Source organism: Coenobita brevimanus, chromosome 57, assembly GCF_032717465.1.
Source record: "Coenobita brevimanus isolate Jiangsu-jjx chromosome 57, ASM3271746v2, whole genome shotgun sequence".
Lineage (NCBI taxonomy): Eukaryota > Metazoa > Arthropoda > Malacostraca > Decapoda > Coenobitidae > Coenobita > Coenobita brevimanus.
Genome location: NC_137010.1, coordinates 32,667,004 through 32,684,852, shown reverse-complemented (window position 1 = coordinate 32,684,852; position 17,849 = coordinate 32,667,004). Strand labels below are relative to the sequence as shown.

At 43.6% G+C, this 17,849-nt stretch overlaps 1 protein-coding gene across 1 annotated transcript in view; it reads left to right on the top strand.

Moving 5' to 3' along the window:
• nac (GDP-fucose transporter nac) overlaps nt 1-17,849 on the top strand; it is a 130,504-nt gene that overhangs the window by 25,483 nt on the left and 87,172 nt on the right. The window contains exon 2 of the mRNA XM_080274253.1: nt 8,373-8,448. Coding sequence (XP_080130379.1) covers nt 8,378-8,448 — 71 coding nt within the window. The 5' untranslated portion in view covers nt 8,373-8,377. The remainder of the gene's footprint in view (nt 1-8,372; nt 8,449-17,849) is intronic.

Genomic DNA, 17,849 nt, shown 5'->3' with positions numbered 1-17,849 from the left:
ATATATATATATATATAAAGCTAATCCATACTCTCTTATATTCTCATATATATATACAGTATATGTATGTATAGTAAAACCTCGATATAACAGACTTTAATATAGCGGAATTCGCTTTTATTGGACTCGAGGAGCCAAGTGGACTAAATTCTTATGCATCAGGAAGTCCAATAAAGCCAGAAGCAGTCGGTCACTTGGAATAAATGAATAAACAAACAAACGGAGGAGATATCATAACATCGGTCACCCCTCTCTCTCTCTCTCTCTCTCTCTCTCTCTCTCCTCCATTCTTTCCCTTCCTGTCTGTTTCTCTCTGGAGAGAGAGAGAGAGAGAAAGAGGTGAAACTGAAAATAAAAATTAAAGTAATTGTGAAGATGAATGTAAAAGTGAAGGTGAAAGAGAGCATGGAAATGAATACGATATGGAATGTCAAAGTCAACAGGGAGAGAGAGAGAGAGAGAGAGAGAGAATAAATACAGGAATGACAAGTGGTGTCCCCATGGCATAAACAAACGAGGGAGATAGACATAACCTTGATCCCTCCTCTCTCTCTCCTTTTATATTCCCTACCTCTGGGAAAGAGAGAGAGGTGAAAGTGAATGTAAAAGTGAAGGTTAGTGAAGGCATTGTGAAGGTGAAAGTGAAGGTGGAAGGTGAAAGTAAGAAGTGAAGGTGAAAGTGAAAGTGAAGATGGAATATGAAAGTGAAGGTGAAAGTAAATGTGAATGTGATAGTGAAGTCAAAAGTGAAGGTGAAGGTGAAAGTGAAGTCAAAAGTGAAAGTGAAGGTGGGAGGTGAAAGTGAAAATGAATGAAAATGAAGGTGAAGGTGAAAATGAATGTAAAATTGAAGATGAAGGTGATAATGAAGGTGAAAGAAAAGTTGAAAGTGAAGGTGAAGGTGAAAGTGAAGATGAAGGTGAAAGTGAATGTGAAGCTGAAGGTGGAGGTGAATGTGATAGTAAAAGAAGGGAGGGCAAAAGTGAAGATAAGTGAAAGTAATTGTAAAGGTAAATGTGAAAGTGAGAAAGTAAGGTTGCAAGCGAAGGTGAAATGAAAATTCCAAGTGAGTGATCGCGAATGTGAATGTGAAGGTGAATGTGAAAGTGAGCATGGAGGTGAATATGAAAGTGAATGTGAATGTCAGAGTGAATTGAAAGTGCAGGTAAAAATGAATGGGAAGGTGAAGATGAAGGTGACAACAAACAAAAATACAGTATGTGGAGTAAAATGGAAGTGCCCTGTGCGGAGAGAGAGAGAGAGAGAGAGAGAGAGAAAATGCATGAATTACAAGTGAGCCTCTGTACATAACAAAAGGAGGAGGAAGTCCAGGGGGGAGTCCAGATTTTGCATTTATCTGACTTTCGCTTTTTTCGGACTGGCTTGGGCCCCAATTAGCCCGATATAGTGAGGTTTACTGTGTATATATATATATATATATATATATAGTGTACATATATATATATACATATACAGTCAAGTTGCCTGTGGCACATGCTTCTATGCCATGGCTTTCTATGACACAGCAAGTTGCAGACCCCAAAAAACGAACCACGCACATAAACTATGTCTATGGTGCGGGCGCGGTAGAGTTTGAAACACGCGGGCAAATTTCCCTGGCAGCCTGCTCCCCTGTTTGTAAACAAAGAAGATGGCGGCCACTTCAGCTCCATACAACAAGTGCTCCAACTGTGGACTTTTTTCTCTCTTATGAGGAGGTTAAACTTCACCAGATTCATTGTGTTAAGTAATGAAACATCAAAGATTCTTTGGGTATTGTGACTAGTTTATAGGTTTGTTCGTAAAACAACTATGAACAGGTTAGTGACGAAACACCTATCTCTGAGCTAAGACGAAATATAATGACTCCCATCATCATCATCACATATATAAGAATGATTATTAATGTGTTATATGTGAGTTTTGTTGACCTTTGAGCAAACAAACTTTATCAAATAAACTTCTTCAATCAGTGCTTGACCAGGTAGCCTCCACCATCTTTAGCTAATGTTTTGGTTGGTCAGCTGATCTATGTCTACTTGGCCAAGCTTTTTTGCACTCTATCTGCAGCATGTGGTATTGGCCAAGCAGATATAAAGCTGATCACCCTCCTGTTTTTTGTGCCTATTGATGTGTGTAATACATGCTTTGACAGATTGCTTGATTGTGTGCGTGTTTAAAGTGGGGAAAAATGAGGAAAAGTGGAGTGAAAAGGGGGACTTTGGGTGAACATCCAGAACCAAATTCCAGTTTTCCCATATGTTTAGTTCTTTGTATGGCATGGTTTTCTATGGCACGGGCCCGGTCCAGAACCAATTAGCCATGCCTTAGGCTACTTGATTGTATATATATATATATATATATATATATATACAGTATATATATATATATATATATATATACAGTATATATATATATATATATATATATATATATATGTTTATTTATTCTGCCTATTTTAATTGTTAGACTTCTTTAATTTCTTTTTAGAATAAGTTATTTCCAGAAGAGTACAATATTTATTTGTTCTTATCATTTCCCAACAATGTTCATTCCCATCATCTTCCATAATTAATTAATTATTTTTTTTTATCCCATTTGTTCTTTGTGGGGTGATAATAATTATACCCTGTGTTTTAAATGTCAGGTTACCTCACTGCCCCTTCTGAAGGCCTTGCCCACTTATGAGACTTAACCATGATAGTGGGAGGAGGGAGAAGGTAAGAACTGTAATTATCATATAGTAGAAAGTTATACTGGATGGAATCCAGAATGAAATATCGAAATTTTGGTAATCTTCATGGAGACATGGGACCACCTTTTTTTTTTTTTTTTTTTTTCCCACTAAACCCCATTATGTGATTCTTTGAGTAGCTATTTTTGGATTGCATTTTGAAGTGTTAATGTTTTTTTATTTCTTATGTAAGTGGTGAAATGGCATTTTAAAGAATCTGTGTTTACAACAGTGCTGAAGAGAAACAGACACCATCTTGTACACTGATGACAGGCACCATCTTGAAATGCCATTTATGGCCTGAAATTACTCTTATCAGTGCTGATTTATCCAGACCTAACCTAAACGTATGTAATTTTACCCAGCCTTAGTTATCCAAAGCTAATCTTATCTGATCAAATTGACCATAACCTAACCTAACCTTATGTAATTGTACTTTTCTTGTTTATTGATTGATCCTCTTCATACTGGAAAATGCACTTCTGTACACCATTACAAAGTCTCTGAGTCAGTTCAGTGGTTTTTTTTTTTTTTTTTTTTTTTTTTTACTGTATTTAAGAGGTGGTCTCATGTCTCTTCAAAGTACTGTATACCAACATTGATCCTCTTCATACTGAAAAATGCACTTTGTGCACCTTTACAAAGTCTCTAAATCAGTTCAGTGGTAGTTTTGTTTTTTTTGTTTTTTTGTGGTAGGTGGGGCACTCATCATCCACTCACTCGATGTAGTGCTGCTCTCAAGTGTCTGCCCTTTCCCCTCCTCCATCCCTCTTTCCTTCCATCCTCTTCCTGTCTTTCTTTCCTTCATTCTTTCCTCGTCCTTTGGCTACGGCTGACTTTAGACTCCCTCTTCTGTCTTTCCTTCCTTCATTCTTTCCTCTTCCCTTTCCCTGTGGGTGACTCTACACTGAGTGACAATCCAAATGGTTCCCCTGTACACCAGGAAACCATTTACTACACTGGGTAGTAACCATGTAACCAAGTTTTGGTGCCTGGTGGTTTGGTGGGAAATTATGGCACTCCAACTGGATTGAGCCAGTGAAGGTTTCTATGCAAGGGGTGGTTGGGGTTTATTGCTCACGTAGTGCCACCCAGGGATGAGTGAGGCTGGTCACTCTCATCTTAACCGCTTGTTTGCCAACCCCTCCCCCGAGTGTAGACGCTACATTCACCCCTCATACCGACCTGACAGCTCCCTCTCCCATAGTGTGAGGGGTAGTGTTTTTTTTTTTCCCCACATCCAAACTATTCACTCTGTGTGATTTGTTTGTATACTGATGATCACATAAACCCAGGATGCTGCTGCTATTGTAAAGAAATGATTATAAAATAACTCATTATATAAGAGTACATGTCTTATTCTAAAGTATTGTTAGCCTACCCAGGTAACTACTGTACAGATTGGCTTGAAAAAATGTCATGCACATATGGATGGCTCAATTTATTGATCTTGTAAGCTGAGCATGAAGTGTGTGGACACGTGATGGTGATGGCGACCTTGACCCACTTGTTGCTTGCTGCAACATGTCCTCCTCCTCCTCACTCACATCAACCTCGCTATCATTTTCAGGATCATAGTCATCATCACTGTCATCTACTGACACATTAGACACTGCTGCATCATCATCTGATACATCTAAATATAGTAAAACCTCAATATAACGGATTTAAGTATAGCGGAATTCTCTTTTATCGGACTGGAGGAGCCAAGTGGACTAAATTCTTATGCTCAGGAAAAGTCCAATAAAGCCAGAAGCAGTCCTCTCTTGGAATAAATGAATAAAGAAACAAATGGAGGAGATAACATAATATCAGTCCCTCCTCTCTCTCTCTCTCCTCCTCCGTTCCTTCCTCTCCTCCCCGTCCCTCTCCGGTGAGAGAGAGAGAGAAAGGTGAAATTGAAAATGAAAATTAAGGTAATTGTGAAAATGAGTGTAAAAATGAGGGTGAAAGAGAGCACACAAGTGATTATGGAATGTCAAAGTCAACAGAGAGAGAGAGAGAGAGAATAAATACAGAAATGACAAGTGACATCCCCTTGGCATAAACAAATGAGGAAGATAGGGATAACCTTGGTCCCTCCTCTCTCTCCTTCTGTATTTCCTCCCCTTCTCTCTGTCTCCGGGAGAGATAGGTGAAAGTGAATGAAAGAGTGAAGGTTAGTGAAGGCATTGTGAAGGTGAAGGTAGTGTGAAAGTGAAGGCAAAAGTAAAAGTGAAGGTGGAAGGTGGAAGTGAAGTCAAAAGTGAAAGTGAAGGTGAAAGTAAAAGTGAATGTGGAAGTGGTCAAAAGTGAAAGTGAGTGAAGATGGAAGGTGAAAGTGAAGGTGAAGGTGAAAGTAAATGTGAATGTGAAGGTGGAAGGTGAAAGTCTATCTATCTATCTATCTATAGCCCGACGCCCTTATCCCACAAAGGATGGCCGCAGACAAAACACCTCCAAGTCACTCTGTCACCCACCATTTGACTACCCTCCCCCCAACTCACCCCCCCCCTCCCTCATATACCTCTCAACTCCATCCCTCCACCTCATCCTCGGTCTACCCCTCCCTCTCCCTCCCTCCACCTCACCTACATACACCCTCTTAGTCAGTCTTTCATTCTCCATTCTCTCCACATGTCCAAACCACCTCAGTGTATTTATCCTAATCTTCTCAACCACATCCACATCTACCTCACACCGTTCCTTCACTTCTTCATTCGTCAACCTGTCCCTCCATGTCACTCCACATGCTCCTCTCAAGTAACTCATTTCCACTGCTCTCACTCTTGACTTGTTCCCCTCTTGCAAGGTCCACGCCTCGCTTCCATACGTCAGGGTAGGGATCACAATACTATCATGCAGTGACTTCTTAACTTCCATACTCACCTCCCTATTTCTCTTCACTGCTTTCAGTGTACCAACAACCTTCCTTCCCTGCTGTACCCTTTCACGTACTTCATCCCCCAAAGTTCCATCCTTACTCATCACACTACCCAAGTACTTGAATGCACTCACATTCTCCATATCCTCACCATCCAACATCACTGCACACTCTGTGACTTCATTCCTCTCAAACACCATAACTTTACTTTTGTTTACATTAACTTTCAGCTTCCTCCTCCTACACACTGTCCCAAATTCATTCACGAAACCTTGCAACTCCCATTCATCTTCACTCAACAATACTGTATCATCAGCAAACAGCAACACCGGAAGCTTCCAAATCTCACCCTCATTCATTAGGGCCAGCCCCACATCCACTGCCCTACCTTGCACCTCCTTTACAACCCCATCCATATATATATTAAACTGCCATGGAGACATCACACACCCCTGTTTCAGTCCCACATTGAGATCAAAGAACTCACTCAGCTCACCATCCACTCGCACCGTAGCCCTAGCTCCCTCGTACATACTCTTTACAGCACTCAACAATTTCCCCTCCACTCCATATATTCTTAATACCTTCCACATACCTTGCCTATCTAGTCTGTCATAAGCTTTCTCCAAGTCCATGAAGGCAGCATACACTTTCCTTCCCTTCTCTAGATACTTCTCCACTAAACATCTTAGAACAAATATCTGATCTACACACCCTTTTCCCTTCCTAAATCCCCCTTGTTCTTCTCCAACTAGCTCCTCTGTCATATGCCTAACCCTATCAATGAGTATTCTACCATATATTTTACCAGTCACACTAAGAAGGCAAATACCCCTATGGTTACCACATACTTCTCTCTCCCCTTTTCCTTTGTACAGAGGAAGGTGAAAGTGAAGGTGAAAATGAATGTAAAAGTGAAGATGAAGGTGAAAGTGAAAGTGAAGGTGAAAATGAATGTACAAGTGAAGATGAAGGTGAAAGAAAAGTTGAAAGTGAAAGTGGTGAAGGTGAAAGAGAAAATTAAGGTGAAGGTGAAGGTGTGAGTGAAGGTGGAGGTGAATGTGATAGTAAAAGAAGGGAGGGCAAAAGTGAAGGTGAGTGAATAATTGTAAAGGTAAATGTGAAAATGAGAAAGTAAGGTTGCAAGTGAAGGTGAAATGGAAATTTAAAATGAGTGATAGTGAAAGTGATTGTGAAGATGAATGTGAAATGAGCATGGAAGAGAATATGAAAGTGAATGTGAATGTCAGAGTGAACTGAAAGTGAAGATAAAAGTGAATGGGAAGGTGAAGATGAAGGTGACGACAAAGACAAAAATATGTGAAGTAAAATGGAAGTGCCTAGTTTGGAGAGAGAGAGAGAGAGAGAGAGAGGGAAAATAAATGCATGAATGACAAGCAAGCCTCTGTGGATAACAAAAGGTGGAGGAAGTCCAGGGGGGAGTCCAGATGTCGCTTTTATTGGACTTTCGCTTTTTTCAGACTGGCTTGGGCCCCAATTAGTCCGATATAGTGAGGTTTTACTGTAAGCATCGTCGTGAGGAATAAACTCGTCACTATCGGAATCCGTCAGAAACCCCATGAGAGAAGAGTATCCTGTACACCCTCCCTCGTGGTCAAGTGTGTGGTAACTGGCTCTCTCAGGCAGGCCAAAGGGTGTAAATTTTGCCGTTTGTCTGTGGAAAATATAGTACGATATCTGTAGTAGAAATTATAATTAATATAATGATTGGTCTAAAAGAGGTTACATCACAGATGAATGAGCAAGCCATTGGTGCCACTGCAACTCAGTCATGATGTATCTTATGTCAGAATTCGTCAGAAATTTGTCACAGTCTTTGTTGTTGAAACCCAGAGCTGTTGCTATCACGAGGTTCTCAGAAACAGCCATACCAGGCCACCCTGAGGCCCATAAAATGCATTCATTATAGGATGTACCAGCATACAGTACCACGGTTGCAGTTCCGGTGTCTCATGGGTGTTTACAAGTGATGTATGGGGGTACATCAAAACACATTTCCGTTAAAGAAGGGGTTAAGTGTCAGGACCAACTTGCCTAGCCCCGAGCTCCTATGCTCTTCATGGGGCAACGTAGGATTGGATGATGAATGAATGATGAATTAATTCATCCATCCATCCATCATCCAATCCAATGTTGCCCCATGAGGAGTGTAGGAGCCCAGGGCTAAGCAAATTGGTCCTAACATTTAAGATGAGAGTGACCAGCCTCATTGATCCCTGAGTGGCATTACTTGAGCAACAAACCCCAACCACCCCTTGGATATAAACCTTCACTGGCTCAATCCAATTGGAGCTCCATAATTACCCATTAAACCACCAGGTGCCATAATTTGGTTATATGGTTATCACCCAGCATAGTAAATGTTTTCCTGGTGTACAGGAAACCATTTGGCTTGTCACTCAGTGTAGAATTAATTTTTTTAAAGTACTGTATTTAAGAGGTAGTCCCATGTCTCCTCAAAGTATACCAACATAAAAGCAGGGAGAGTATTTAAAGCAAGTGTGTGCAGGGTGGGTTAAGGTGCTCTACATGGCCCATAAAAGGTGTGAATATTTTAAAGAATAGTTGGAGGTTATAGCTTACATAATATTTCACAGGGCAAGTGATTGGTTGTTCTCGCCTTAGATGTATTAGCTAGACCCAAACCATGATGCTTCAGAGGGGGCAGTGACGGTGTAATAGTGTAGCATATTCATTATGGAATTAAGTAATACTGTATATAAAATTTCTGTAAGGTAATATTGCCTTCCCCAGACACTATGGAGTCGAGAAGGGAGGAGCCGATGATGATGAAGTACATGAAAATCACTGGTGTGGTTAGCTTGTACTGGTGAGTATGGTACCAGGGTCCATATTTATCATGGATCTTATCCCCTTCTGTTTGAGAACATCATATATGTACATATTATACTACCAGGTTATTTTGTCAACTTTGGAGAGCCTCCAAGGCTTGTATTGAAGGGATTTGTGAGAGCTATATCTAATACCACTAGTTCAAAAAGTCTATCCCGGAATAACAGAAATATGAAAATGCTTCCTTGTATTGAGTCAGTTAACTTATTTGTAGGATAAATTGTCTCAGTAGCAGTTTACTGTTATCAGAATATGTTTTGTGTTTCATATTTTTCATTTCTTGTTCACTTTAGTTTGAAGTGTAAAATAGCTGGATGAGTGAAGACCAGAGTATATACAGTAGGCTCGGACAGTGCACGAGAGATTGGGCGGTCCACGACCTCGCGCACTGGGAATTCGCTTACTGGGAATACATAATCTTATGGGAATAATATACATATGGGTGGTACCCCCTCATACCTGGACATTTTTTGGCCCTTAGAGACATAATAAAGGTCATATTTTTCAGACATTGTACTAAAGCTATAGCTACAATAAAAAAAAAAAGAGACATAGTAAAGGTCATATTTTTCAGACATTGTACTAAAGCTATAGCTACAATAAAAAAAATATGGGTAATCACCTTAACAACAGTAGACAACAGGCCTGATGACCTTAAATAACAGGGGTTCTGAGGCGCGGCAACACTTACAGCGCCGCACCTCCCACTGCACCAACACTTCCCTCCACAGACTCCTCTTGAGCACCTTCCCCAGGAGCATCAAAGTCACTCACTTCGGCCATAAACCCTTCAAAGTCCAATGCTGACACTTCTGACATTGCATCCTCATCATCCTCAACAGGAACAGGAGCAGTAGAATGCCCGGGAATTTCTGCGCATCAACATGACAACACGTGACACGCTGTGTGAGGGGTGGTCGCGCACTAATAGAAAATGGCATTTTTGAGCCACTCCTTGCCTCTGCCTCGTGTTCTGTGCAGTAAACTCGCGCATTCAAGGGTTATTGGTTATGATTTTTGGTCACTCGCACGCAATGCGAATCGCGCACTGTGATGACGCGCACTGTGCGAACCTACTGTACATGCATTTTTTTTTTTTTTTTTTTTTTTTTTTTTTTTTTTTACCTAAGTTTAAAAAGATAATGTTGAAATAAAAGTTCGATCCTCGTTGTCTTATCATCCACACATGGGGTTAGCAGTTTCTCACACCAGTCAGTCATTTCCATTGCTGTGTCTCGTAAATATTTCTATGTTGTATTTGTAGTCATACATTTTTGTATGATAAAGTATTTCTCTAGTTGTTCCTGAGCTGAGGCTTTGACAAAGTAACTACAGTAATCACTCTAATATCCGGACGCCCAATATCCGAATATCCCCACTACCCAGACGTAATCGTCCCGGGATCCAATATTCCCAAAATGGTCCGAAAACCCCAAAAAATAAAAAAAATAAATGAATTTTTCCCGCCCGTAATTTGAACTTGCCGCGCGTGGCGCGGGAGAGCATTGTTGTGGCGCGTCATTCCTCCGACGTCCGATAGGGCACCGCTACATCCTCCCCACTTTCCGCCTGTCTCTTGCTGCGAGTGCACGCTCGTCGTTATGGCTCCCTACGTGATCGCTTTTGTGGTGGTGCCTTACCTGCTGCAGGGACTCCTGCTGCTCTCGGGCCTCCTCTTAGTGTGTGTGATGATGGCCCCGCCACCTGAGAAAAAGAAGAGAGTGGTGTTGACTCTGGAGAAGAAGCCTGAGATATTGGAGAAAGTAGATGCGGGGTGGTCTTCTTCCCGCATTCTCCGCGAGTTTAACCTGGCCCGGTCCACTTTGTTCGATATTAAGAGATCCCGAGACAAACTCATGCAGTACACAGCTTACTTCTCGTCGAGAAACAAACGCAACGTGGAGAGGAAGGTTATGTTTATCCCCAAGTTTGCAGAAATCGACCGATCCACGTTGATTTGGTATCGACAACAACGTGCTGCTGGTGTGATTGTACGTGGAACGGAGCTGAAGGCTGCTGCTGAGAAGTTCGCCAGGCTTCACGATGCCCTAGACTTCAAGGCATCCGAGGGTTGGCTCTTTGCGTTCAAGTTACGGCATGGCCTTACCAACCGTAAAGCACATGGCGAAGCATTGGACGCTAATGAGGATGGAGTTGACGAGTTTCGGCACAAGGTGAAGGGCTTGATCGACAGGGAGGGCCTCACTCTCGGTCAAGTCTACAACGCAGACGAAACTGGCCTATTCTATCGCTCGCTGCCAACGAACACTCTAGCCGAAGAGACGGAGAAGCGTGTACCTGGCCGCAAGCTCTCCAAGGAACGGATATCTGCTCTGTGTTGTGCCAATGCTAATGGCATGCACCGGCTTAAGCCTGTTGTTGTTGGCCGCGCAAAGCAGCCTCGGTGCCTTCGTGGGGTGATGGATGTCCTTCCTGTCGTCTGGTACCATTCTTTGAAAGCATGGTTCACAGCTGTGATCTTCAAAGATTGGTTCCACCGCCACTTCGTCAAGGAGGTCATCCATTACCAGACGAAGACACTGGGAATCCCGCCCGACCAGGTAAAGGCCCTCCTACTCCTCGACAATGCACCTGCCCACCTGTGCGACAAGGACTTGGTTGCTGAAAATGGCCGTATTAGGTGCATGTTTCTGCCACCTAATACTACTGCTCTCATCCAACCAGTGGACCAAGGAGTGATCGTGGCAACAAAGTGCCTATACCGTCGGAAGTTCCTGGACGAGATGATGGTTGTTCTCGAGGACGAGGACGAGCGCAGGGAGGGACAGGACACACGAGGCAAGAGGACTTTGGAAAATATTCGCCGCTATAACATCAAGTCTGCGCTGTACAACTGGGGTAGTGCATGGAAGGAAGTCCCTGTGAAGACTCTGGAAAATGGTTGGTCTCGTCTGCTTCTCAGAACGGATGTGGAGTACGATTTTCTAGGATTTGACGTGGATGATTTCCATGCACGGCTACATACGCACGGCGACGATGTTGATGTGGACGATGTTCGTGAGTGGTTGGATGACGACGAGGGCGATCCTGGGTATCAGACGTTGTCTGATATCGAGATCGCGTCTTCAGTTGCAGGTGTCAGTACCGAACTTGAAGATTCCGACGAGGAAGGCGACGATGATGCGGACTCCTCTCAGCAGGACACTACTCCAGCCATCCCCAAGCTGAGGGCACTCCGGGAACATCTAGAGTTCATCCTAGACTACCTGGAACACCCGGACTGCGACAGGGAGATGGGCCCTTGGGACTCGTGGAGGCAGTGCATCATCAATCGTCAGAATCGTCGGTCATTGCATCAATCAACGATTGACATTTTTTTCAGGCCTGTGACCCCTGCTGTGCCCAGCCCTGGCTCCACTCCGTTGCCTCCCCAAGACAGGCCCTCATGCTCCGAGCCACAGCCCAGCACATCAGCCACGATGGAGTCACCACTTGACGTGAGTTTGCAGCTGTCTTCAGAGTCATCTGCAATGGGTACGCCATCACCATGACCCAGCGATGCACCCCTAGGTCACCTGCCAGTGATACTTTCGGACTCTGACAGTGAATAAACAGCAAGAACTTCTCCACTAGACCACACGGGAATTTAGAGTGTTGTGCAGTGAAAAAAACAGTGTGTTAAGGATTTACAGTTGAGAGAAAAGACTCAATTGAAAAAAAATTTAACGTAAATAGACTTGTTTGTTTTGGCTTTGGAAAATTATAAGAATGGGAAAAGTTAAAGTACAACACTTAGTAAGTTACAATGGAGCATTAGTTAGACGAGAGTGCACACTGTGAAGAGAACGGACATCTGTGTGCGATTGACTTAGTTCAGTGCAAGACTTCAGGAACAGTGTACTGCAAGTGCTTCAGGAAATCTTTCTTACTGTCAGAGTCCGAGAGGAGGCGGTTATTCATCGAGGTGGCCATGGACTTGCTGTAAGTAGGCAGAATGTTTCATACTGTACTTTTTTTCCATACTATACTTACCTCATTTCACTCTTTAATGTCCTTTATTGGTGTGAATAGAGTGTTAGGAGTTATGCATGTGCAGTAGGAAGGTGTTTTTCTGAGTTAGGCTAGGTTAGGGTCCATAAGTACCAGTCCAGGAGCCAGTCACGAGAATGTTTATTAATGTATGAACATACTTCTAAACCCTCATTTTATGTTTCTTTTGCATTTATTTCAGTCATTTATGTGCCTTATTGGTGTGATTTGGGTCTTAAATAGGTGCTATGTATGTCCAGAGGGAGTTGTATAAGTGTTTCTCTGAGTTAGGGTCCATAAGTACAATTCCATAAGCTGGGGCCCAATATCCGGACAGAACCAATATCCGGACCTACCTATGGCTCTATTACGTCGGATATTGGAGTGATTACTCATAAAAATTGGGCTTTCTTGGTTTATTATTTTTTGTATGGTAAAAGTATTGTAGATGCCAGTATATTTGTTTCATTTATAAAGGCTCCAACATTCTTGCATGAGTTAGCCTTGGTCACCTGACGGCGGCTGTCCACGCTGCTTGATCTCTGGCAGCCTCCCTGTTCAGTCTCTTATGCCTGAGGTCATACACTATGACCTCCCTTCAGGTCTTTTTTGGCCTTTCTTTCACAACTCTACCCTTGACATTCTCACCTCTTACCTTCTGCAGCCATTAGTCTTCTTTCATCCTCTCAACCTGCCCAAACCACCTCAATCTAGCCTTCCCCGTCATAACATTAATACATTCAAGTTCCATCCTTCCCCTCAACTCTTCATTTTTTTTTTTTTTTTTTTAATGCAAGGAAGAAGGAACCAGAGGCTAGAGGCCTGCAAAATTGTTCCTTCCACCAAAGAAATGAAAACAAGACAAAGAGCCAAATTCAAGATCTGTTCATTTCAAGATGCCTAGACACACTGTGTTGAAGAGACTGGAAGTCATAGGCAGTAGGAAATACAGACAGAGAAAGACAGTTTCAGAGTTGACTAGTTGCACACAAGACGGACTGGGAGTAATGGTTAACTCTTGCAGTAGAGAGTTGGATAGAAAAGGTGAGGAAGTTTTTTTTTTTTTTTTTTTTTTTTTTTTTTTTTTTTTTTTATTGCAAGCAAGAAGGAACCAAAGGCCAGAAGCAAGCAAGAGTGTCCCCTCAAAGAAAAAACAAACATAATAACGCAGAGAACGAAATGCAAGGTCCGTTCGTTTTGAGATGCATGGACACACTGCATTTAAAAGACTGGAAGTCACTGGCAGTGGGGAATACAGTAACCCCTCTAAGATTTGACGTAATAGAGCCCAAACAACCTCAGGGACTTGGTTTTGTCCGGGACATGGGCAAAATGCCCCTGGGCAGGTAATTATAGACCCCAACTGAACCTAACTTTGAAAGCCACCTAAATAACTCCCTACTGGACATGCACAGCACCTATTTAAGACTCTATTCACACAAATAAGGGACAGAAACCATAAAATAAATGAAAAGGAACCAGAGAATGAGAAATTAGAAGTGAGTAAGGAAAATATTTAGCAATGTACAGGGTACTTATGACACGTCCGTGGCCGTCACGAAGATTAACCGCCTCCTCTATTGCTCTGACAGTGGTGCAGATGCACTTGAAGCACATACAGTAATCCAGTGCTGTGCTGCACTTAATCCTTTGCACTGTAAATTATAATTTTTTAACACTGCACATTTTGTCCTTATTTGCGCCATGCCAGTGTTGCACTCTGCACTAAATCCTTTGCACTCTGATTTCTAATTTCTTAACACTGCACAACACCGTAAATTCCCATGTGGTCTATTGGCGAGTTATTGCTGTTTATTCACTGACTGAGACACAGAGTAATTGTGGCAGGTGACCCAGGTGCGAGTCGCTGGGACGTGGTGATGGGTTACCCACTGCAGACAATTCTGAAGATAGCTGCAAACTCACGTCCAGTGGAGACTCCATCATGGCCAGTGTGCTGGGCTGTGGCTTAGAGGTAGAAGGCAATTCTTGGTGAGGCAGTGGTTTGGAGCCAAGGATGGGGAGCACAGCGGGGGTCACGGGCCTGAAAAAGTTGTCAATGGTTGATTGATAAAAGGTCCAGCAATTCTGGCAATTGATGATGCACTGCCCAAAAGTGCGTACTTCCTCCACAAGTCCCAGGGGCCCCATCTCTCTGTTGCAGTCCGAGTGTTCCGGGTAGTCAAAAATGAACTTGATGTGCTCGTGGAGTGTGCTCAGCTTGGGGATGGCTGGAGTAGTGGCATTCCGAGAGGAGTCTGCATCATCGTCTCTTTCCTTGTCGGAATCTTCCAGCTGGGTACTTGTACCAGCAACAGAAGATGCGATGTCGATATCAGACATGATCTGATACCCAGGATCGCCCTCGTCGTCATCCAACCACTCACACACTTCGTCCACATCCACCTCATCACCAGCCACACGAAGACTTGCATGGAAGTCATCCACGTCAAAACCTAGCAAGTCATGCACCACATTGGCTCTGAGAAGCAGATGAGATCAACCACTTTCCAGAGTCTTGACAAGGACTTCCCTCCATGCACTGGCCCAGTTGTAGATGGCTGACTTGAGGTTGTAGCGATGAAGGTTTTCCAAAGTCTGCTGGCCTTGCGTGTCTTGTCCCTCCCTGTGCTCGTTCTTGTCCTTGAGAACAACCACCACCTCATCCAGGAACTTCCGACGGTACAGCCTCTTCGTAGTCACGATCACTCCTTGGTCCATTGGTTGGATGAGAACAGTAGTATTAGGTTGTAAGAACAAGCACGTAATGCAGCCATTCCCAGCCACCATCTCCATGTTTGACGGATGCGCAGGTGCATTGACCAGGAGAAGGAGAGCCTTTACCTGGTTGCGTGGGATTCCCAGTGTCTTCATCAGACAATGGATGACCTCCTTGACAAAGTGCTGGTGAAACCAATCGTTGAAGATCTTGGCTGTGAACCAAGCCTTCACAGAATGGTACCAAACGACAGGAAGGACATCCATCAACCCACGAAGGCACCGAGACTACTTTGCACGGCCAATAATGACGGGCTTGAGCTGGTGCATGCTGTTAGCATTGGCACAACACAAAGCAGATACCCGCTGCTTGGAGAGCTTGTGTCCAGGTACACGCTTTTCCGTCAACTCTGCGAGGGTGTTTGTTGGCAGCGAGCGATAGAATAGACCAGTTTCATCAGCATTGTAGACTTGACTGAGAGTGAGGCCACCCCCTGTCAATCAAGCCCTTCACCTTCTGCCGAAACTCATTTACTCCCTCCTCATTGGTGTCCAAAGCTTCGCCATGGGCCTTGCGGTTGGTAAGGCCATGCCGAAGTTTGAAGGCGAAGAGCCAACCCTCAGATGCCTTGAAGTCTAGGGAGTCTTGGAGCCTTGTGAACTTCTCTGCAGGTGCCTTCAGCTCTGCACTATGCACCAGCACACCAGCAGCACGTTCCTGATGATACCAAATCAGCGTGGAGTGGTCGACTTCTGCAAACTTGGGACGATACATAATCTTCCTCAGCATGTTGCGTTTGGTTTTCGATGTGAAGTCTGCCATGTACTGGGTGATTTTGTCCCAGGATTTCTTGTTGTCGAACAAGGTAGAGCGGGCCAGGCTGAACTCATGTGGGATGCGGGGGGTCAACCATCCCGCGTCCACTTTGTCCAAGATCTCCCTCTTCTCCAGAGTCAGAACCACCTGCTTCCTCTTCTTGGGTGGTGGGGCCATCATCACACACACGAGTAAGAGGCAGCAGAGGAACAGCAGGGGCTGCAGCAGATAGGGCACCACCACAAAAGCGAGCACATGGGCAGCCATGGCGATGAGCGTGCAGTCACGACGGCAGAGAAGCGGGAAGTGGGGAGGATGCAAGGGCACTCTGGTGGACATTGCTGGAACTACAAGCCAAAACACAGCTCTTCATCACCACACAGCAAATTTAGAGTAGGGATGAACACATATCAGCATTTTTTTTTTTTTTTTTGCATTTTGATGTTTTTTGGCCATTTTTGGTGTCTCAGATCGTTTCGGACGTTCATCCAGATGGCCTTTTGTCCGGATATCTTAAGGAATATCCGAGACTTGGACTGATGGACCCAAGCCCGAAATGTCCGAGACTTGGGGTGTCCGGGTCTTGGGCATCCGGGTTTTTAGAGGGGTTATTGTACAGGCAGAGGAAGACAGCTCCAGAGTTGACCAGTTGCAGATAAGAAGGACTAGGAAAAATGGTTAACTCATGCATTAGAGAGTTGGACAGAAAATTGGATGGGAGTTTTTTTTTTTCTAATGCAAGGAAGGAACCAAAGGGCAGAAGCCTCCAAGATTGTTCCCAAGAAAAAGCGGAAAGAAGATAACAGAGAGCCAGATTCAAGATCCTTTCATTTCAAGATGCCACAACACACTGCATTTTAAGGACAGGAGGTCATAGGCAGTTGGAAATACAGACAGAGGAAGACAGTTCCAGAGTTGACCTGCTATATACATGAAGGACTGGGAGTAACAGTTAACTCTTGCATAAGAGATTTTAATAGAAATGAGTTGAGAGTTTGTTGCTAGGTGGGTGCTCCGTGCTCACCGAAGTGGTGAAGGGATTCAAGCAGACAGTTCAGAGGAGCAGTGATCATGGAAGCAGTGACAGAAAAAAGATGATGATGCAACACTGTGGTGAAGAGATAGAGGTTGAAGGGAGCCAGCAGGAGAAGGAGAGTTAACCCGCCACGTCCCGTTGACGTATATATATGTCCGAATGTTTTGTCAGCGTGACTACCATTGACGTATATGAACGAATCTCAATTGCAAGGTCCGTCGTTTGCACATTTTTCAAATTGCGCGCGTGATTTTTGGTATGTTTACATGGGACACCTTCCTCTACCCAATGCCAGGTGGGGACAATGCCTTACCCTGCATGACCTGCCCCCCCACACGCCATTGTCTCAGCAACTTACCTGTTACCAGTGATCTGGCCAGTAAAGACATGTTGCACCACGGTACAAAATTCAAGGCCAGAGTGATTCCCCATTCGATGACAATGTGGAGGACAATGGTTTACGTAGCGTTAGAGGAAGAAACGGTCAGAAATGATAATCAGGTAATTTCGCCGAAAAAGGTGCGGTATGTTGATACGTTTGGTGAGTGAAACAATGCTTTTATCGCCTATATTACTGTGTGAAAACCAATATACTCTTGTACTACATATAAATTTGTACCAACTAAATAAATAAATAAATAACTATTATGAGTAGTTTGGAATAGTTACCCCTCCTATAGAATATGTTTTCTCTGGAACCAGGCCCCATAGAAAACACAGCCAGGTAAGGGTTTTGTTATCTGTATCAGCATTTTAAACCTCAGGTGAGTGATTTCTCTATGAATTTTTGATGTCTCATAAAATGCGGAGGTTTTAG